Genomic DNA, 23,035 nt, shown 5'->3' on the forward strand with positions numbered 1-23,035 from the left:
GAGTCCCCACATCGCCAGCGGTAGTTTCCCCCGAACACGCTCTCACTCACGCTGCCCACTGAGCTGACAGGCGTACAGAGCTGACAGGCTTACAGCCGCTGCAGTGCTTCTCTCATTCTCACCTCCACAACAGAACAGGTGAGTATCAGCTTCACACACGGCTTCAACGGAAACACGAAGGCTTGTGAGGGTTTTGTGTTCAAGGTAGGCTTCACTTACCTGTGCTCTCGTGAATAGACTTGAGGTAGTCGAGAGTGTTGAACTGAGAGGACGTGGGCCGAGCCGAGTAACTCTGTTCAGCTGAGAACTTTTATTGTGCCGTGTGTTATTTACCTCAGGTGAGCGCTGACTAAACTGCAGTTGTAGGTTGTTTTAACGCCCACTGACTCGCTGCCTTCACTGAGTGCGCTGAGGACAAGCTGTGAGAATTGAAAACAGTCGCCTAAACCGAAAGCCAAGTCGGATTAATTTCACAGCCTGGAGCTTTCTGTGTAGAGCCGTTTGAAAGGAGCTCCGCAGCCTGTGAACCTGAAGTGTTGCAGTTTGTAAGAAGAGAAGAGAAGATAGGAGAAGACAGTAACTGAACAAAGCCACGCTGGAAACTTTGGGCTGTAGGTCAGTTTCAGCCTCCAGCGTTGTAGCAGTAATTAAGCTCACCGGTTTCTCCCTTTATGTGAAACTCAATTAGTTCTAATGCCTTGTGAGCTCAGGACTCCATGTGTTTGCTGTCTGGTCCTGTCATTAAGGGAAGACTCGGTCTGTTAGCTGTTAAGAGAACGAAACTACATTCCTGCACCATCAGCTCTGCGAGCCTTTCAATTTAATCAACACTGCGGCTAAAACGGCCGAGACTCTGTCAGGCGTTTCCATATTTGTCAATGAATTAATGGGGCATCTTTCACTGGAGGTTAACTCAGTCGTTCAGAGGTGGTGGGAATATAACTGTGTATGTAGGTCAGCTTTCATGGTCTACTCTGTGTTGGCCTCAGTGACTGGGAAACTGCCTCAGATGTTCTGTAGCAGCATAAAGCAGAAGCCTGTCCTCGTGAATTGAGCACAGAGGTTATGTCTCTTGCCCTTTACTTTTAAGGATGCACTCTGTTATCAGTGCTGTCCTATTAAATATGTACCCATCATAGTAGGGCTGTAAGATTAATCGTTTTTATATCGAAATCACAGTTGCGATGCAATTTTCTTAAATATATAGTTCTCCAAAGTTCTTATAAAATAGTTCTTTAGTAAAGGCAGTCATTCTGTATAGAACCGTGAACACTCAGATCCCCTTTGCATGCATAAAAAGTTCTTTGCATGGTGAAATGGTTCTTCACATTGGAGAATGTGTTGTATGTGGTTCTGTACAGCATCAAAAAGGGTTCTGGTATTGTTACTTAGCTGCTTGTTGATGTCAATCTTATAACAACAGAAGAACATTTTGGTCCTACAGAGAACTCAAAAAGGTTCTATAACCATATGCAACACATTCTCCATCAATCTGAAGAACCGTTTCACCACGCAGAGAACTTTTTATGCATGCAAATGAGTCTGAGTCCTTATGGTTCTACATAGAAACATTGTCTGTACTGACGAACCATTGAAGAACCATCTTTATTAAGTGTGTACATTAGCAAAAATGTTATTTAAAGTTCACAGAGGGGAAGTTAGACCAATCAGAGGCAACCAAACCTCCATGTGTTGTGACATCACAACCACAACTTACTGGCAGTTTGACACATGACGTTAAGGGGTTGAGACTCAAGCCAAAAAAGGTGGATGTTCTGGTCTTCATGGCCAAAACAAATCAGGCCTGAATCTCAATTTAAAACAAAAAATCGCAATTTAAATTGCAGTCGCAGTATTAGTTGGAAAAATCGCAATTAGATATTTTCCACAAATCGTTCAGCCCTACATGATATTGGATGTTGTCAGTGCTGATCTAATAAAAAGTCCCTATAATGATGAGTATAAACCTGTATATGATCATGTTGCAGAGCTGTGCCCATTTCACTGGATCTGAGTCATGCTGCTATATTTCCATAGGCCTTTGTTGATGCTGAGTCCAGTCTAACTGCATTCCATAATTCTTACTCAAACAGGATCCTTCCTTGTGGCATGCCTGCATACAAACTAACAACCTCTGCAAACGTCTTGTAAGAGGATGTCTAACAGTATGCAACTGCATTTCTTTGTTGAGAAGCTTTTGTTTTCAGTTTGTTTATAGCATCATATTTTCCATGCACCTCTGACAGTCACAGCTGTATCAGTGATCGTGGCACCCCGCTTCAAAATGACTGAAGCTGTCCAGATGTCTGTTGTCTTCAGGTGCCAGAATTAACCCTCCAAATGAATGTGGGCCTTGTGCCCGGCCAGAGCGACCGTGTCGAGGTGAGGTTGCTGAGCTCTGGTTGGTCTTGGCTCTGCGTGAGGCTCTTCTCTCTTGTTTACATGCTGTCGGTAACAGTGGAGCGTGAGACTATTTGCTTTCTCAAGAGGAGGCACTCTGCACCCCCAGTTTTTTTTTTTGCCTCTGCTGTATAGTTGCCATAGGAACGTGCTTGGCATGCTGGAGACTGAATTAAGTTGTCTCGGATGGCAACAGAGTGGATGGGCTTTAGATAGCCGTGCAATCGTTTTGCTTTCATGGAGCGCCGGGTCGGGCCATCTGTGGGGCCGCTTGCTGTCAAGTTCAGCAACCCCTCATAAAGCAGTCTCGTTTAGCCCAGGCCGAGAAGTCTGTGGGCTTCTTTTTCGGGCCTGTTTCGGGACAGCCGAACGATTTTACGCTGTGCGTTTTGAAGGCCGAGCTCTTATCTGGGCCTCATTGTGCGGTGTGGTAAATTTAAGCTAGAGTGCGTCCTCAGTGTGTGTAGAGTTTCTCCCTTTGTCAGCTGTGAAAAGCGTGGCTGAAAGCTGCCATTGTTGTGGTGGGAAATCAAAGCTGGCCCTGTCTGTCTGTGTGTGTGGGGAGGAGGGGGGGTATAAGGAGGAAGGGCCATGGGGTGTTAACCAGCGCCTCAGTATACGCTGGGTAGACGAGCTGAATGCTGATGATCTTCAGACTGAGAACTGAGCCTGGATGCCCCTTAGGGAAGCTGTTCTGCTCTTTCACACACACATTTCCTTAAAAGGCCAGACACACATCCACACACACACCTGAAATAGATTATCCCATTTCACACATGTCATCATTTAAGTTGCTTCATTTGTGCATAATACGCATAATACCATCTGCCTGGTTTAAGATCTGCTCAGTTGTGCTGTTGAAACTTTGGGGGGAAAAAGCTGAAAGGAAGGTGTAGAGAAAGTAAACTGTGACAGTAGCCAAGCAGAGAAATATGATCCACTCTGTCAGTGTTGTACTGGCCTAATTAAATTTTTAGTAAGTGGATTGTGGCACACATTTTAGTGGCAGCCTGCCCTGGAGGTCGGGCCAGTTGCATGTCTGGTGTAGCCACACTTACAGATCATTAAAATACACACATGGAGAAATAATGGCCTTACCACGTACTGGCCATGTGCAGGCCCTCATTCCGATCCCTTTATTAAATACTACACTTTATTTAGAGTGTCTAGCCCCTTTCTCCTTAGTGATGGGAATGATGTAAAGAGTAAGGAACAGGCTGCAGCAATGGGTTTGTCACAGATAAAGGGAAAAGGGGGGAAAAAGGGAAAAGGGGGGAAAAAGGGAAAAGGACAAAGCTGTGGAGGTAATGTGATACTTTAGACCTTTTCTTTGCTCTCTGGGGTGTTTTACAGTTTGAAAATAGCCACGTTTTTAACATCTGTGACATCGTGGAAGAAATGAGCCAAGAAGGGTTTTTATAAGGTTGGCTGAGTGTAAGTCTGTTAGTTACCCAACAGAGCAACTCTGCTCCAACAATTTCTGCTAGGCTAAGCCAGGAAGTTCAGCACATCAGAATCCTTTCAGATGCTGGGTCGTCTGGTGGATCTTTTTAGAAGGAAATCTTCTCTGAAACGTTTAGGAGACGACATAGAAAGCAAGGTCATATTTTATTTTGATGGCAGGTTATCTACAAATGCTCAGATTGTTAAGAAACTATCTGGTCAAAGTTGACTAACCCTTACTTAGAGTTAGAGATAACCAGGATTAGAATCATGGTTAAGGTTAGGTTTAGAGTCGAGGTTGAAGGTGTGGTTTAACACTACGACACCAGTTTTCATGTAGTCGATTGGCCAAGACACGTTTGGTGTGCTGATTTGACTTCTTTAGTGCTGAAGCTAATGTTGTGAACAAATGCTAGAAGTCAAAAGTCACTCAGATCTTCATGTAAATACAGGCCCAAAACTTCTCTCAGACCATATCCAGGTCTTTATTAAGATTTCCACAGTCTGTACTACCTGAGTCATCTGCACCCATCTGAATGAACACTTGGATGCAGTTTGAGTGAGTTGAGAGGGAATGATGGAAAAGAATTGGGTGATTATTTATTTCTAGTGTTTGTTAGCAGTGTTAGCCTCGTAGCTCCAAAGCAAAATGTGTGCACCAGACGTGTCTTAGCTGATCAACTACATCTGGAGTTAGTAGACAGTTGGGCCGCTCTTTTATTTCAGACTCAGAGTGAGCTTTAGGTTAAGGGACAAGTTTTATGTGATAAGACAAAGTGATTTGCATCTGTGAGTTATCTACAGTTGGCACTTAATGTAAGGGTTTCACTGAAACAGTAGCAGTATTGTTATTGATATTCTTAGCTTGTTTTGTTTTGCTGTCTGAGTGGATTCTGTTTATTTCCGCCTCTGAAACCACTGGAATCCTTTCTGCTTAATGCAAACGTCATAACTCTCTATATAACTTTCTATAACTTTCCATGTTATACCGTTTTTACCAACTGACAACTTTCACAACACTTTTATCTACTGATGCCTCAGCTGTGACAGCATCTGTTGGCATTAAAATGACCTTTTATTTTTTTTTTTTTCATGAAAGGTCTTGCTGAAAGCGCAAAGCACTGAATCACGAGTCACGGTTGACGCAGTGTGTCAAAACGTTTGATCTTCGCACATGCATCTCTGTTCAGAAGTTAACAGTGCCCACTGTAGCCTGTGAATGGGCTGTGTAGTTTCTTTTAGTGACTGACAGTATAAAAGACCCTGCAGTCTAAGGCCCAGTAGGAGAATTCTGAATGCGCCTGTCTAGTAGTTGAACGTTAATAGCTGGCGCATGGCGTAACTGTGTTCTCTCACTAGTAAACGCACTTGTGTGTTTGGCACTCTGCAGTGGCTGTCAGTTTCCTGTGCAACTGCAAGTGTGCAGTCAATACTTTCCGTCCATCAGAGGACAGTGGGGCAGCCAAAGTGTGCCATACACTGCTCTTTCCAACAGCCTTCCAAATGGCAGGAGCGGGCCTGCATAATAACACTAACCCATTTAGAGCAAACAGAATGTGGGTCAGTGCATGGTTACGCTGTAGGAGAGAATATTGAACCATCCTTTGGACTTTGCTTCTGTTCACTTCATGAATTATGTGACCACAAGAGCTTTTTGTCACTGTATACTGGATGGAGAGTTTTATAAGGGTGTAATAATTTGCAAAATTATTAATTTGGTTCAATACTGGTGTTTAGTGCGTTTTACGATACGGGGAAAACAGTGAGTACCTGAAAATATGGCTTATGTTAATGTTTGTTAATGTTAATGTTTCCATTTTCATTTTATTAGAACATTAAATATTGTAAATGATCATTATTTAAGACTTCAGAGTGGCACAGTGGAGTTTTGCCTGATTCTTTCAAACTTCTGTCTTAGCAGCATGTAAACTAGCATAGCACAGCATAAGTATGCCCCAATCTTAACGCGTTAGCCATAAGCTAATATGCTGGCTGCAGTAATTTATAGTGTAATAAAAGATGGCATGATACCACTTTTACTTTTCTGATAATGATATTGAAACCTTGATTATTGACATTCAATTTTTTTCTTTATAAGCTACTTTGTTGTTTTTTGTTTTTTTTACACTGAAGTGTTTGAGTTTTTGTTTTACAAGTAGGCATAGATGTATACAATGAAGCAATATCACAATCAGAACAATACCAGAAAGAAAGAAGGGGGAGAGAAGCAGCAGAAGAAGAAGAAGAAGAAAAGGGTTGTCTTTAAAGATACACTATCATTGCGTTTATGTTCATTTATCCCTTGGTGTCATATGTCGTTCACTTTCGCCACCTGTTAGCAAATACATTTTCTCTCAATCGAAGATGATAAGTCTTTTTTTTTTTCTAGTATATGGGTCATTCTACAGAAACGTCCACTTTTTTATCTCTCCATAGGAGTCACTGGTGTTACTGATCCTCAATGTTGTTACACATAAGAAAGGGAACACCAGAGACATTTTTAATGAATAATGCATTTTACAAAATGGCTGCTACAGAGCATCAAACCACATGTTGTCAGTCATGGAATATCCACTAAAATATGGAATTTAATCCATTTGTATTCTATTTTTTCACAATTACCTCAGAATAAAGTCGGTCACACCAGTGACTTCAGCTAAAAGCTAACTAAAAGTAATTGTTAAAATAACTTAGTGTTTTATTTTAAAATATAAATCAATTGTAACCCTAACATGTTTTTTTAAGTGTAATATATCTGTAAAAGCTCAGGACACAAAAATGGACGTTTCTGTAGAATGACCCATGTAAATTTGTCATTTAATTTCTGCCCTCTGTTTTGTTGAGGGGGGTTGAATTTTATACCAATTTCGTGTTATAGGCCACGATGTTTTAAGGGCTCATATTCTGCGTATCTCTTGTTTCTTCTCCTGAACTCAGCTTCTAACATTTGTGTGTTTTTATGTACCAAAATTTCTTTTCTACAGGATCTCTCCTTATCCTTTAGAATTAAACAGGCCTGTTTTGTAACTGTAAAGCAGGTCAGGCTCAAACACTCCTTATAACTTCAGTGTAAATAGATGGGACTAAACTGCTGTAGGTTGAAAATGTGGATTCATGTAAATGGGTCGTTTTTCATGACATCGCAAAAACAATGAATTGACAACAGGTAGTTTTTGCAGCTTATTTTCCATAGATGACCTGGGGAATTATTTTTTTTTCCACTTATGATGAGTGTCTAAATGTTTCAGGCTCGATTTATTATTGTTTTCCTGCCGATATCTGGTCCATTTTTGATGATATCGGCCAATTATTGGTACCCCTTGATACACAATAATATGATATGATGATACGTTGTATTGTTACTCCACTAGACTGTAGTATTCAGTGTATCAGCTGAGAATAAACTGTGTTTAAGTGTGTTGTTGTGTATGTAATGGAGTAGATGTATGGCGGCTGTGCATGGAGGCCTAGTTGTTATTTAGCTCACATCACTCCAGTAATCCAACCCTTTTGGTCCAGTAAAGACCAGCTTAACTTTGAATCTGCTATTGTTAATCTTTGTCTCTGGTGACAAACGTCTCTCTCAAAGCTAAATCCCTAGAGCAGTCATCAACTGTCACTAAGTCGAGTAATGACATGTCTTTTGTAGCCATCTTCTATATGCATTGTGTATAAATGATAAGTGATATCATGGAGTTGTATTGACCGTTTTTCTTCTGGTTCTTTTCAGAGTCAACAAAATGGGGAAAGGTTGCATCACGGCCACCAAGTACTTTCTGTTTCTCTTCAACCTGCTCTTCTTCGTAAGTCTCTTTCTCTTTTTGAATGCTATCGGTGTACTGATATTCACAGAACTGAACTGAAGGGGATTTTCCTTAAGATTTCTGCATAATTTAGCGATTGAGATGTAAGCGAAGTCGTTCAGAGTGGTTTGATGTGAAATGATTCATAGTAGAGAAGCTTACTGGCTCAGATTTCTTCACAGTAGTGGTGATGGGGGATGCGGTGTCTAAAACACAGATACAACCATTTTATGTTTTGTCCAAAACAAGCTGTGGATCTACGCGTCTGAGCTTGCCTGTGTAATGCTGATAATGGTAGAATAGAGGTAAACCTGCAAAAAGTCTTTCAGTGTCCTGCATGTACCGCTCCATCTTGCATGGGTTTTCAGTATATATTTGAAGCCAAAATATTATCTCAAAATTATGGTAAAACAATGTCCCAGGCATACAGCGGCCTTAGAGGCATTAAATTCTTCAGACGTCTGCTTCTGATCACCACTGCTGTGAATACTGACTTGGTAAGTTTCTCTAGAACAGATCATTTCACATCAAACCACTATGAATAACTTGGTTTACATCCAAATGATTAAATTAGGTAGAAATGTTTAAAAAGTTTCCCCCATAAAAACACTTGAATGTGTTAATAATTTCATAAATTAACGACTGCTTGTAAGTTAATGAGTGCACACACTCATTCCATCTACGTTCATCTTTTGTTGTTGATTCTCGTAGCTGACAGCATTTTACTGCTTAATCTGAATAATAATAGGCTTCAAATCCGTTAAATTCAAATGACTTAAGTAGCATTAACATACAGGCTCTCCTCCAGCGCGCTCATTTCGCATAATGAAATGGATGTGTTGAACAGGTTTTCAGAGTGTTCCCATTTGGGTGTCCCAGTTCCTCCAGCTGCTGTGTTTTTGAGGAGCTGATCCTTTCTCCAGCGTTAGGCACGCTTGATGCTTTTAACAGCGCTGCCTCTATCATCTGCGTGTTCCCATTCTCCCAGCGTGTAGCACTGATGTTCTTGGAAGCATTACAGTCATTGTACTGTTTTGTGCTTGAGAATGGGTTCTGTGTAAGCTGTTGCAGTCTCAAATTAGGCCCCACGTTCAGCCCTTAAATTAGTGCAGGGCTATAAACTGTTTATACTGATATACCACAATATTGACACATCGTGAAACAGCTTTTCAGTTTAACAGTATTTTATCAATATGTCTGACAATGAGTATTACGTCCATGATATAATTCCCATTTAATGTTGACGTTCCTGTTGCCAAGCAGTTTGTTTCCAGCTTCTATTTTGTCCACTTTACATGTTATTCAGGACCTGATAGTTAACTGCAAGGTATGCTTTACATCGTTTTGAAATAACAGTTCGCAGTCCATAAAAATAAGACTGTTTTCTTTTGGGAAGTGTGCATTCTTAGTGTTTACAAGACACCAAAGGGGACCTTACAGTGTCATTTTAAGAGAAGAAAACACGTGTCATGCATTCTGAGTGTAACGTACATTAGGATAACAGAGTTATCAGAAAACCAAAGCTTAAGATCTCAACTGAAAACAGACACAGTGAATATCTGAAAGAATTTGCTGACGTTAGTTGATCATTAAAGTCAGGTTGTGCACTTGTGCCAACCTGCCCCAACATTGAATTGAATGTTATGGGCACCATTGGAACAACATTAAAATCCTTCAGTGTTTAACGAACAACAAACAGAAATGATTAGATTTTCAATGGCATGTCTTTTCATTTTTAACCAATAACCATTTATAAAACATGATAGATATATACTTTCATGGCCTGTATAAGAGGAATAATAATAACAAAGTGTAATAAAAATGTTTTGGTCACCAGCTTAAAGATTTCTAGGCATGCATGATGATGGCAGAAACATATCGATATTGGCAGATATTTATATTTAACTGTTGTTTCAAGCTGATATTTGATGACGTATTTATTGTACTCTAAAAGAGCAGAATGTTTGGGTGGCACTGGGTTACTGTGCTGAAATATCTGCATTTCATTCTTTAATTCCTGCTTTATTAATATCACTGTAAGGTGAAACGTTACATTTCCATTTCCAAAATGCAAATCCAGGTAGATTTCTGCATTTTATAAATGTTTGTGTTCAGCATCGGCAGATATGTACATGGAAAATATTAACTATTAGCACTGGCCCCATATTTCAATACTGATGCCTGCCTAAATATTTATTAATAATTTTTTAAACAATTGTTCAACATTTCTTCTTATTCTTCTTTCATTTTCTTCTGTCTTTCATTTTAAAGCATTTAAACTGTTTGTTCCTGCTTGCAGTGGTTGTGAACAATTACTGTTGAAGGTTATGTAATTTTCATGTGTAAAACATAATGAAATGTGTTTATGACAGTAGATCAGTGTGCCAACCAACCCCACCCATATTTCGACACACCTTGTCATCCAGCTAAAACGTCTGATTAGAGATATCTAACTAAAGATTTATCTACAGGTCTGTCTGTCTGTGTATCTATCTATCTATCTATCTATCTATCTACTTATCTGTCTGTCTATCTATCTATCTGTCTGTCTGTCTTTCTATCTATATGTCTATCTATCTCTATTTGTCTCTATCTGTCTGTCTGTCTGTCTGTCTGTCTATCTATATATCTATCTATCTGTCTATCTATCTATCTACCTATCTATCTATCTGTCTGTCTGTCTGTCTTTCTATCTATATGTCTATCTATTTCTATTTGTCTCTATCTATCTGTCTGTCTGTCTGTCTGTCTTTCTGTCTGTCTATCTATCTGTCTGTCTATCTCTATTTGTCTCTATCTGTCTGTCTGTCTGTCTATATATCTATCTATCTGTCTATCTATCTATCTATCTATCTATCTGTCTGTCTGTCTGTCTATATATCTATCTATCTGTCTGTCTGTCTGTCTGTCTTTCTATCTATATGTCTATCTATTTCTATTTGTCTCTATCTATCTGTCTGTCTGTCTGTCTGTCTGTCTGTCTATCTATCTATCTGTCTGTCTTTCTGTCTGTCTATCTGTCTGTCTGTCTATCTCTATTTGTCTCTATCCATCTATTTGTCCATTTCTATTTTGATTTCTCTCTTGAAAGACAGCCTCATAATTACAGTGCAGATAAAGTGTTTACAGCTCTGGTTCTCTGGCAGCGTTCAGCCTCTGAATGAGAGAGCCCGTCTGTTCCCTGTTGTTCTGGCTCTGCCCCCACTCAGAGAAAATGAAACCTCTTATCCAGGCTTACACCCTCTAAATCACAGGCCATGATCCTTCACATCCAAACAATGCAGCAGGAGCTGCAGTATTATCCCCATGTGTTTGGAGTGTGATCTGTGACGGGGCTTCCCCCCACACATATGCTCATATCAGAGCTGCGCCTCAGGACAGTGCCTGAAGAGTCCTTCTCTCTCTGGGCTTGTCATGGGCCGTGAGGTTAAGCCATGCAGAGAATGAGGTGAAAGAGCCGTGGTTTGGTGGATTGCAGCCTTGATCGCCAGGCAGCACGGACTTGTAGTGCCACTGAACTGGAATCAGCACTTCTATTTTAGCATGTCATTTTCTCATGTTGGATCAGCCACTTACTGTGTGAACTTTTTTTTTGATTGTGCACTTCCAAGTGTAATCAGTTCCATATTGGAAAGATGCTGTGATGCACAGTGTATCATTTTTTAGATCTTTATCGTGGCTTTTGCAGTACTGTTATCACAGACTGCAATATGCAGATGAGGCTTTAACCGATCACTGCATGTTTTGTGTGTTGTCAGCATCCTGGCCAGTGTTAGAGGCTTTTTGGGATGTTTAGATGAGTCAGAGCCTTTATGGGTCATTCTACAGAAACGTCCACTTTTCTATCTATCCAGTCCATCCATAGGAGTCACTGGTGTTACCGATCCTCATTGGTGTTGCACTTAAGAAAGGTAACACCAGAGACATTTTACAAAATAACTGCTACAGAGCATCAAACCACATGTTGTCAATCATGGAATATCCACTAAAATATGGAATTTAATGCATTTGTATTCTATTTTTTCACAATTACCTACAAATAAAGTCGGTCACACCAGTGACTTCAGCTAAAAGATTCATATGAAATCATGAGCTAAATGAGAAAATCTCTGATAACTGAAAGACACAGTGGACTCACCATGTGCTTCTCTTCATAGATCCTCAGAAAACAGGTAAAAGGAAGTTGAGTGATGTCATCAGTGTGATTTTTATTTCAAAATAAGAGATTTTTTGTTATGCTGTAACACCAGTGACACGACACCTAGGAACAACAACGTTCATAATATATTTTATAATATTTATTTGGCATTTGTTTTCTTTGTCACTTAATTTAAATATTCCATAGTCATGCACAGATTATTGTAGTTAAAATTGCAGAAAAACGTTTTTTCTTCAAAATATGGTCTCAGCCTTTACACATGACTGTGGGGACGAGCGCTTCTGTGGTGCTTGGAATTTGAAATAATTGATTTAAAAACCAATATTGCTAAATTAATGGCTGAAGGAGGTGTAATTATTAAAATAACTTATTGTTTTATTTAAAAATATAAATAAATTGTAACCCTAACATGTTTGTGTAATATATCAGTACACAAAAATGGACGTTTCTGTAGAATGACCCTTATATGTTGCAATAAAAATAATTTTGTGCAAAAACAGTACAGACCAATCCTTAAGCTTTATGCTACGTGTATGTTTCATGTTGGCATTGAAAAAAGGTCACTCTGTTCCTCATCGCAGTAACTGAAGGCAGCAGGTAACTATGAAAATATTACCATTGTGACAGTGATAACAGAGAAAATAGATGATTAAGACGACGCTCTGTACTCTTTTAATTTTGCTGTGTAATACTGGGTGCACCTGATATTCATCACTGAGATGTTTGGCATCTATGGCTCACCAAAAAAATCAACATCCAGTTTATTTAATTGCTGAAAAGTTGGGAAAATTGGGCGATAAGCTGCTGATGGTGGCAGAATTTTCCATAGCTGCTCCATTGAAAAACAATAGAATATCTGGTTTGCCGCCAACATTTAAAAGCACCATTGTGGTTCACTGATGTCTTTTCAATACATCTTAAAGTATATTGCAAATGGACAGTTGCAATATGGTATTCTGTCAGTATTGTAGAGCTCTAACCACAATATTGAACTCCTGCTTTAATCCCCTCTCTAACTTACCCTTCTCATTGCTAGAGGTAATTAGCTGCATTTGGGAATGGTTTATAAGAGTAACTCCTTGTATCATGTCAGCAAAACGCAATTTTCTTAATTTTTTTTTCTAAATAAAAGTTTAATGAACTATGTAGACTTTATTAACATTTCAAAATTTACCATTCATTCTTCAGTCTGTATGCTCCATATATGGAAATTATCCTGCAAAAACAGTTTATTTCAGTTCATGATATTACAAAACAAAGTTCTAAGGAGTTTCAGCTTTTTGAAAAGCTTGATACAGGGCAGCCAATCAGAGCAGACCTCATTTACATAAAGGCCCAGTAACCAAAAAATTCTTAGGGAAAAACTTTTTTTCTAAAATGGCCATGTAAAAATGAATTATGACTGTATTTGGTACATAAACCTACACAAATGGTATAAGTGGAAAAAGTTGGCATTTGGGCTCTTTAAATCCTAAAATATTGCAGTGTAACACTTTGGGTTATTGTCCATTCCTAAAACACCCAGATGTCACAGCAGAAACTGTGACGACAGACTTGAAGACTGAGGAATGGTGGCGCTGGCTGTGAGCCTGGAAGAGGCACTCCAGTCAGCTGAACTATGAACTGGACAGTGGCTGCGGGAGACTGATGGGGTGCGTTTAGGGCAAGCAGTGGTGTTCTCAAGTAGAGGCCACATCCGCTGCAAAACCCCCCCTCCCCCTGCTGCCACGCAGAGGCATGGCCCAATCAGTCCCAGATGTTAGCGCAGTGCGGAGGGGGGGAGAGAAGAGAGAGAGAGAGCCTGGAACCCTGTGCTTAGAACAGCGCACAGCTCAACTCCCTACAGGCTAGGATTAGTGTCTCTAGCACACTCTGGCAGACACCCACCCACACACACACTCACACACACACACACACACACAATATGCATGTGCATACATGCAAGCAGACATCGCTGCTGACTTAAACATGTAGTGACATTTTGGCATGCAACACATTCATACATGCACACGCTCACGCATGCTAGCAGGCTTCACACGGTTCCGAGCTTAGTCCCTTCCAGGAGATTTGGAGTGAACAAGTTGCAGCTTGTAAATTGAAAATGTGGGGCGCCTTGCTCCCCCTTCAACCCCAACTATGTGATTAATTTTCTCTCTCTCTCTTTCTCTCTCTCTCTTGCCCTCTCTCTCTCTCTGTGTCTCTTGCCCTCTCTTCTCTTTTTCCTCTCTCTCTGCAGATATTTGGAGCCCTGATTATGGGCTTTGGACTCTGGATCCTCTTGGACAATCAAAGCTTCATTGCAGTCTTGCGTAAGTCAGTGTCTGTATTCTCAGTGTAACCAAAGTAGCACCCCCTTTTGCAAAGGAGGACGTCCAATAATTCATGTGGATTCACTCCAGTGGGCTCCAAGTTCTAATAAGCTCTTTATATTTGCATTAGTTATTTTCCACTGACTCTTTTATCAAAAATCTTTATATGTCCAAAATGATAGGAGAAGGAAAGAAGGAAAAAGTGCAACCTAAGTGTAATTGACTTTAAAAGTACTGCACAAAAGTCACCACCCCTTCTTTTATTTAATTTCTAGTCAAAACAGCCATTCAGAGCATGTTATTCGTTTTTTCAGTGTCAAGAAAGAATGTAGAAAACATATATTTTACAGAAAATTACACAGAAGAATCAACAACTAATTATAATATCCAGTTTTCAGTATTTATTGTGTCCACTCTTGGCATTCTTTTACCGCTTCCATTATTTGCAAGACTTACTTTCAGTTTTTCTAAGAAATCTGCAGGAATAAGTTCAGTCTTAGAAGTTGGTTGCATTTTCTGCTTTTTATGATTCGAGCAATCCCAAACACATTCAGTGATGTTGAGGTCTGGACTCTGGGGTGGTCAGTCCATTGTTCCAAAAACACCAGCAGCTTATTTGTTTAATTTGAAAATCTACTTATTTGTCTGTTTCATTTTCTTAGTTACGGCTTCTTAACAGCTACACATCCTTTCTTACCCATAGTGTTGTCTTCTCTCAGTGGAAGGATGGACAGCAACACGTTTTATTTCAGATCTGTTTGTCAGGAGTCCCATTTTCTTTATATATTATAATAATTTTTTTGGGAAACGCCTGTTTTTTCCCCACTTATTTTTCTTTGACTTTCCCCTTCTTTTGCAAGTTAATAATCTTATGTCTGTTCTTCACAGAATTATCTCATGAAAAATGAAATAAACTTCTACTTAATGGCCATTTTGACTGGAAATGAAATAAATGAAGTGTGACTTTATGCACAGTATGATTCATGACTAGAACAAGCTTTTATTCCAAGTGGTTTTGGACCAGTTCAGTTGGCTCATTTGTCATTAATTGATTACACGATGAAAAATACAGTTAAATAACAGTGAGTATGTGCTCTATTCTCTTGTGGTGTAGTTCCCGTTAGGGAGTGAAGGAGCACAGGAAGTCGTGAGGGGAGACTCTTTCTTTATGCTCTCATTAGTGGGGGATCCTGTTAGCTCTTCTCCTGTCTCAGCTCTGAACAAAAAACCTTCGGCGTTGTGACTCAGTAGTGCAGAACTTTTTACTGGACCATCTGTCTCTGGTTTGTGTTTTGTTTGATGATCACTGCTGGTTCGCGTCTTTGCTGTACCACGTGATGCAGTCTGTTGGACAGACTCTCTGAGATGGTCTCTGAATTTCTCATCACCACCTCCCCCTCTCTTGCTCTCTTTCTCTCACTCTTATGGATACACACACACACACACACACACACACACACAAACACACACACACAAATACACAAATGCGCACACACAAACACACACACAGATCTGTTTTCCATCCCGCAGGCTGTTGCAGGCAGCTCTGGGTCAGTGGGTCTGTGTCTTCCAAACGGGGCCAAGAAGGCCGGCGCTGGCTGAGGAACAGGCCCCGAGTTCACGGGCCAAGCCGAACAAACCCGACTAACCGGGCTGGTAGTGAGAGCCAGGCAGGGCCTGTGGGTGACGTAGCGCGTCTGAGGCAGTGTGCAGGTGCTGCACCCGCACCACACTGGGCTCATTTAGCCACTTGCTCATTAGCATGCATCACGTCAGTGCTCAGATCAGCCATCTAGCTACGTTAGTCATCGGTGAGAACAAATTAACATTGGTGAGCAAGTATATCTGCAGAGGAGAAGAATGAGGCTCTCTCATTTCGCTCTCTGTCTCTTTCTTACGCGCTCTCACTTTCTCCTTCTCTCACACACAACGACACACAAACTAACTGTCTCAAAGAGTCCAAATGAAAAAGAGGCCACAGTGAAGCTTCTCTCAGCGTGGCTGAAGGCAGTTGGCACAAGTTTACATTGTTGACGCTTTGAATGCGGAGGCTGTGAACAATCCGCTCAATTCATCGATTTGGCATGGGTCCGTCCTTGAACAGGGGTTAATGGAGAGCATCTCAAAGCTTGAAGCTAAGAGTTCTGTGCTCAGCATAGAGCTCTTGACCAAAGCCAAGGGGGGGTGGCATCATGGAAAGTTTTGCACTAGCCTTTAGGGAGCCATACGTGTTTAGGTCATGAATGGTGCTGAGTGTGAACCCTGATTAAAGAAAGCTCAGGTCGATGACAAGAGGGCCTCACTGCGCATGTGTCCATGGCTCATGTTCCCCTCCGTGTGCTGTATTTTACCAGACGGACACATTCCTGTAGAGTGTGGGGGCTGGCGGTCGTTTGCTGGGACTCCCAGCCGTCCATAGGCTGGGGAGCCCCCTCGCTCCATCATTAAAAAAGAGCGAGTTTTCAGAACGCCATTGTTTTTCTAATCCAGCCACCAGCAGCCTTCTCTAGCCTGCTGATCCCCAGAGGATTTCCACATTTCCGCTACGCACCAAGACACTTCAGGCGTACTGGGCGAACGGAGCGTCTGCTAGTTCCACACTGCGCACACACACACACACACGCACACACACAATGCACAGAAACACATAGAAACTGCGTTTACCTTGGGAACATAGTCTCTCTTTTATAGACTCTGGTGGTGCCTCTTTGGAGAAGTTGTCATGGAGAACATAATTCAAACAAGGATCCGGGCTTTCATGTTCCAGTAAGGCTCCCCTCTCCAAAGCTTTGAGGTTGACTTTTACTGAGTCTAGTGGTTAGCCCTGCAGCAAGGAAATTGCTTTGTTAAGAATAAGACTTCACATAAGAATTCTCTTTCATTAGGCTGTTGTTGTTGAATTTTATGCGAATAATGTTTACCAAATGTTATGAAAAGGTGATATCTGGACTTTCTGTCCAGATCTAAATATATAAAATGTTCATGTTTTTTATTACGTTCCTCCGTAATTAACAGTACAGTTAATTACTTGAGAGTAACTGAGCTCCGTTCTCCAGGCTGACATAACGCAGACCTCTTTCTCCAGGCCAAAAGGAGATTGAGATGGTTGTGGACTAGAGCCACAAAAAAATACCCAGTCCACATGCTAGTCGAGCTGTGAATTGGTTTGTGTAGTGGACAGTGAATGCGATCAGCAGTCCTGTTCCTTTAAGAGACTGGTTTGAAGAAGAATTCCCCCAAACACAGCACTCCATTCAAATCTCTTCAGATGATTTAAGGTTGGAATGTGTTGATCAGTGAAAGAGTTAGATAAGGCTTTCTTGACTCATCTCTGTGATTGATTCAGCCATTAATGTGATCTTTGTGGCATATGCGGTCATGCTGGAGAATGAGATAGCAGGTACTGCTGATTACATCAGGTCAACTGACGTGCTATTGTGTCTGGTGTAAGCCATTGTCACACAAACTCACTCGCAGCTTTCACAGGGCTACTGTACACTGTGCTATTGTTCAGAGGGGCTGCCTGCGGTGATGTTGTTCTTGCTGTGGAGCCACCGCGGTGTTGCCGGCTGTTTTGTAAGACTGAGACAGAGGGTCCTCAGTCTGGCATGCCGACAGCCTGCGTAGGCCTTTTTGAAGCTGGACCAGGACACGTTCCGAGAATGTTCTGACCTCTGAAAGCTGAAACCGGAGAATTTCTTGCTGTGGTAGTCCACGAGCCTCAGTGTCATGCCGTGTATTCACAAAAATGACTGACTTCTTATGGAAAGCCTGCCAAACCTATCTTAACCACACATACGTGTAGTGTTTTCAGACACCGGCTTAGGCTGAGACTTTTCAGAAGATTTTTCAGTGGTGATTCCCTACTGAGAGTGTGATTTAGTGCTTAATCTGTGTCCGGAGAAGCGCGCCATAGCATTCAGACAGCGTCTTCCTGGTCCAAGCTGACAGTGTTGCTCCAGGCTGTGTGCTCCTCAGCATGACTACGCCAGACGCGATCGCTGGCAAGACCCTGCAGCAGAGTGAATGGTTTTGGCCTTAGCTGTTGCTGAAATAGTTGCAATAAAAATGCGGCTGTAATAAGATCATCTGGTACTTTTGGAGTGTGACTTTTCAATATATTATTTTACTACAGCTGTTTTTGCTAGTTGTAAAAAGTAAAGGAGAAGAGGGAAGATTGATAGCCAAGGTGGTCAAAAAAGTCAGGCCTGAAATCAAAACAAAACCTTTAATCTTGCACAGCAGTTTGTCTTTTCTTTTATCCATCCTTTTTCTCCCAGTGTTTTGAAAGCACTTGAATTGCACTGAGTGCCAGTATTTCTCTGCAGAGGACTCATCTACGGCACTAAAGGTGGGCTCCTACATTCTGATTGGTGTGGGCTCCTTCTCCATGCTCATGGGCTTCCTGGGCTGTCTGGGAGCCATCTATGAGATCCGCTGCCTGCTTGGACTGGTAAGACACACTGATGCATGGAAATATTCTCTCAATAATGGAATGTTTCAGTGAAAAATCAAATGTACGCAATTTTCCACTTCCCACAGATGTAGTCAGTCAGCCAAGACGTGTTTGGTGTAAGAGGCTAACATTGCTAACAAACAGTATGTGTCAGTAATCATATTCCGGTTTCCTCCCACAGTCCAAACATACAGTCAGGCGAATTGGAGATTCTAAATTGCCCCTAGGGGTGTGACTGTGTGTGTGACTGTGTGTGTGACTGTGTGTGTATGGGTGTGTCTGCCCTGTGATGGACGGGCAACCTGTTCAGGGTGTTTCCTGGCCTCCGCCAAGTGAGCGCTTGGACAGGCTCTAGCGCCTCTTCGACGACCCAGCAGGATAAGCTGCTTAGAGAATATGTGTGTGAGTGTGTGTGTGTGTGTGTGTTAAAGTAGGTATACACAAAGTAATTCAGAGTGGTTTGATGTGAAATGGAACTTACCAACTCTGATTTCTTTACCAGGTGTTGTGATGTCTCCAGTGCAAAACAGCCTAAATAACCATAAACATACATGTCTTTATGTTTGACATATTTTACACATACATATTTTATATACACATTTTATTTGTAATGTTGATAATAGTAAAATAGAGAAAAAAAAAGGTTTTGGTCTACAACACCCTGCGTATACCTCTCCACCGTGAACAGATCTATGAAAATAAGTTTTAGGACAACATCTCTCAAAAAATGTCTCAGCCATCAGGCAATGCATTTGTAACCCTTTCATGTAATGGTTTTCTGGGAGGTCAATTTTAGAGGCATTAACCACCTCTGACATCTGGCTCCTATTACCACCACTGTGGTCATTTTTGATTCGCTCCGTTTCTTTAGAATGGTGCATTTCACATCAGTCCACTCTGAATGACTTTGTTTACATCTTAAGCATTTAATTATGCATAACTTTGGATGTAATTCCCCTTTAATCTTGAGTTTTCTAACTGAAGATATGTTTATAAATGAAAACTACAGAAATCACGGATATAATCTAGAGTCAGTATCCCTGTTTGACATGCGCACAAGCAAAGGGGAACCAGATTCTGCGGGGGAGTCAAAAATCTGCACAACACCTGTTCGTAATGAAGACCTGAATGCAGTTTGAGCTGGTTCAGAGAAGTTTTGGGGATGTATTTGTGGATACTGATTTGAGTGATTATTGGATTCTAGTGTTTGTTAGCAGCATTAGCCTCGTAGCTCCAGCGCTAAACTAAACATGGCTTTGCACAAGTCATGCAAATGCTAAGTACTGTGCCCGTGTCACATGGGGTGCTTCATGGAACACTAGTCATTTGTTGTCACATGATCCCAGATAGCAAGGGGATAGCAGGCCACTGTTGGTTTGCTGATGGCAAAGCTGGCGGCCCACTGGCTTTTTGCTCAGCGTTTTCCAGGTGGCCCACTGGTGGCTAAGCAGAGTATTAGACAAAATGCCACTTTTCGTTGCTCATTCATCGTACTAGTTAGACCTTGTATGCAGGACAATAATCCAGGTAGCTGGAGGGTGGACCAGCAGTGGCATACAGTCAATGGGGTTCTGCCCTTATCAAGCCAGTGGACCACCAATATATCGCTGTTGTCGGAAGAAAACCTCGTATCTCAATTTTTGATGTTTTTCAGTTTTTGACTTAATTTGAAAATACTTTTACATTGTATGTAAATTTCATGAAGAATGGACTAAAAGAAACGACCCAGAATGACTTGGAAAAAAGTCTGGTTCCATTGACTTACATTAAAAGTAAAGTAGGTTTTTTCCTTCCCTGTAAAGTTATCATTTTGGAGATACGAGGTTTTCCTCCGACAACAGCGATATGCTTGCTGTCAGCAATGCTAAGTAGATTTACTTACAAATAAGACTTTCTGTATCAGAATCTATGTGTGCAGATGTTTGTTCACTAGCAGTTTTCCAACATGGCAGAACCCTGAATGCTAATCATTTGTTTGTGTTTTACAGTACTTTACTTGCCTGCTCCTCATACTCATCGCTCAGGTGGCTGCAGCTATTCTCATCTATTTCCAGCGGGACGTGGTGAGTTATGTCACCTTATAGCTGTTTTTCATGACTGGCCTCAGAAGACCTTGAAATATTCCTCAGAAAGAAAAATACATATGGTCCACATGTGTATCAGTTGGAGAGGTTATGGGGTCACGGTAGAGGATTTTCCAGCATTCACTGCGTTCATTGTCAGGGTTTGTTTCTAGAACAAAGCAAATAGACCTTGAGAGCCACCGTCTTCCTCAGAACTTAAAGGCACACTGCCCCCTGTTGCATGTGCAGTTTGTTACACTGGGGTCTTTAAGAGGCGGCTGGATATTGGCCATTGTGTTTGTGCAAATGGGCCTTGATCACTTTCAGAGCTGTATGATTTTCTGATCGATGTTACTGACCGTAGTAGAGTTCAGTGAGTCCCCAGGAAGGTCAGGAACATTATACATACACACACACACAAACAAGAAACTGGGTTAGTGGAACTCTCTGCCAACTTCTTGTCTCCTTGAAAAGCTGAAGGGAAGCATCTGATCAGGATATGCAGTAAAGCAGGAATTTAGCTTGGAGACACTGATTTATTTAGTCGTTAAAGACAGACTTGGGTTGAAAGGCAAGATCTTCCCTGGCCAAGTGAAGACTAGACAAACATAACTATAGAGCGAGAGAGCTGGTTTTCCAATATAAATACTTTTTTTCTCTCATGTTCACATCTCAGGCAGGCTTGTGTTGGATGGATCATGTCTGTGGCAGACGGAAGAATGTAGTTTATGTTATGATGACAGTTATTAAATGGCTTTTCCAGTTCCTTAGTCAGCAAAGGTGAATCTCTGGTCGTGAGGCACCTGAAGTTAGGAAAACACAACAGTCAAATCAGTTCTCCTTTGAATCCCATTGCGTTGTGCAATTTCATTCTGTGGGTGAACTTTGGTTTGCGTAGTTTTGTGCATGGGACCAGATGTCCATTGGTACAATAATGGTAAGTTGACACAGGTGTTCGCCTACTGTAATGCCTACGAAGTCAGCCTCGGTTTTCTCTTTTCTCAGCTGAGGACTGAGACATCCAGCATCGTGATCAAAATCCTGCAGAACTACCATGGGCAGAACAAGACTACGGAGCTGGCCTGGGACTACATCCAGAGGAATGTGAGTGCAGAATGGACATGCAAATTGCAGATTGTCTTCAGTTCACAGTGGGTGTTAGAGAAGTACCAGATGGCAGTTACCATGTATCACGATGGTAAACACACTGTTATTATGTGAGGCTATGCTTCGGGAATGTTGAAGCACTTGCTGGAGATAATGGTGAGGAAGGATGACACTAACTGTCAGAGAAAGGGAAACAGAGACAGATCTTACCTTGTTTGTTATCAGCCTGTGCCAGAATGTGAAACACAATTTTATTATGAGTTTTTAAAGCATTGTTGAGTGCTTTAGATAGGACATCTTGTGATTAGTAGGGACAAAAATTGAATTGAATGTGAATGCATAACCTTGTCATATATGTTCTATTGTTCTACTTCATAGTACATGTTAAAGGGGAATTCCACTTTTTAAGAAGTGCTGCATAATTCAGTCTTTGAGATATAAACAGTGTCATTCTGAGTGTTTTGATGTGAAGTGGCTCATTATAAAAACTTGCTGCCTCAGATTTGTTGATAGTGATGGTGATAGGAACCAGGGGTCACAATGCAAATATAGCTTTTTTTCACTATCCAAATGACCAGTAATCCTATGTATGTCTTCTGAGTTTTCATATGTAATGATCATGGTAAAATACTAAAATCTTGGTTTAAAAAAAAGTAAAATCACTGGGGGCTATTTTGAATGGGAATGTCCTGCCTTTTCCCCCTCTGCCAAGAATGGATTTTATAAAAGTAAGTTTTAGGCTAAGATCTTGTGCTACATGTCCTAGATGTCAGGTAAAGTATCGTCCATAACCACTTCTTATAATAACTCTCTGTGAGCTAGCTTTTAGAGGCATTAAACAGTGATGTCTGGTTCCTACCATTGTCATTGTGTACAGTGTACAGACTCAGTAAGCTTCTCTGGACCAGAGCATTTAGCTTGAATAACTTTGTTTACATCTTAACTATATGTATGTTTTAGTTAGAATTAAAAAAAGACAGCAACACATAAAACTGACTCTGGCTTCAAAAGCCCGTGGGGCTATGTAAGCCCTTCCTGTGAGCTTTGTGCTCACGCTCCGTCTTCTCTCCGCTTTGTGTCCTTTGTGTCACAGATGCACTGCTGTGGCTGGAACGGACGCACAGACTGGCTGGATAACCCTGTGATCGTGAACAGTTCTCAGATGCTTTACCCCTGCTCCTGCCGCAACTCCTCCATCCCTGAAGACAACGGCACAGACAGCGGCTTCTGCGAGGCCCAGTCTCCTGACTGGCCCATTTATGACACGGTATGAGGGGTATAAATATTTGACCTCA

At 41.2% G+C, this 23,035-nt stretch overlaps 1 protein-coding gene across 1 annotated transcript in view; it reads left to right on the plus strand.

Annotated features, from left to right (window-relative positions):
* The window catches only part of cd82a (CD82 molecule a), a 29,744-nt gene continuing 6,709 nt past the window's right edge, over window positions 1-23,035 (plus strand). Inside the window, exons 1-7 of the mRNA XM_036586537.1 lie at window positions 1-138; window positions 7,574-7,646; window positions 14,042-14,114; window positions 18,443-18,567; window positions 20,559-20,633; window positions 21,639-21,737; window positions 22,834-23,007. Coding sequence (XP_036442430.1) covers window positions 7,584-7,646; window positions 14,042-14,114; window positions 18,443-18,567; window positions 20,559-20,633; window positions 21,639-21,737; window positions 22,834-23,007 — 609 coding nt within the window. The 5' untranslated portion in view covers window positions 1-138; window positions 7,574-7,583. The remainder of the gene's footprint in view (window positions 139-7,573; window positions 7,647-14,041; window positions 14,115-18,442; window positions 18,568-20,558; window positions 20,634-21,638; window positions 21,738-22,833; window positions 23,008-23,035) is intronic.

Source organism: Colossoma macropomum, unplaced genomic scaffold (genome assembly GCF_904425465.1).
Source record: "Colossoma macropomum unplaced genomic scaffold, Colossoma_macropomum, whole genome shotgun sequence".
Classification (NCBI taxonomy): Eukaryota; Metazoa; Chordata; class Actinopteri; order Characiformes; family Serrasalmidae; genus Colossoma; species Colossoma macropomum.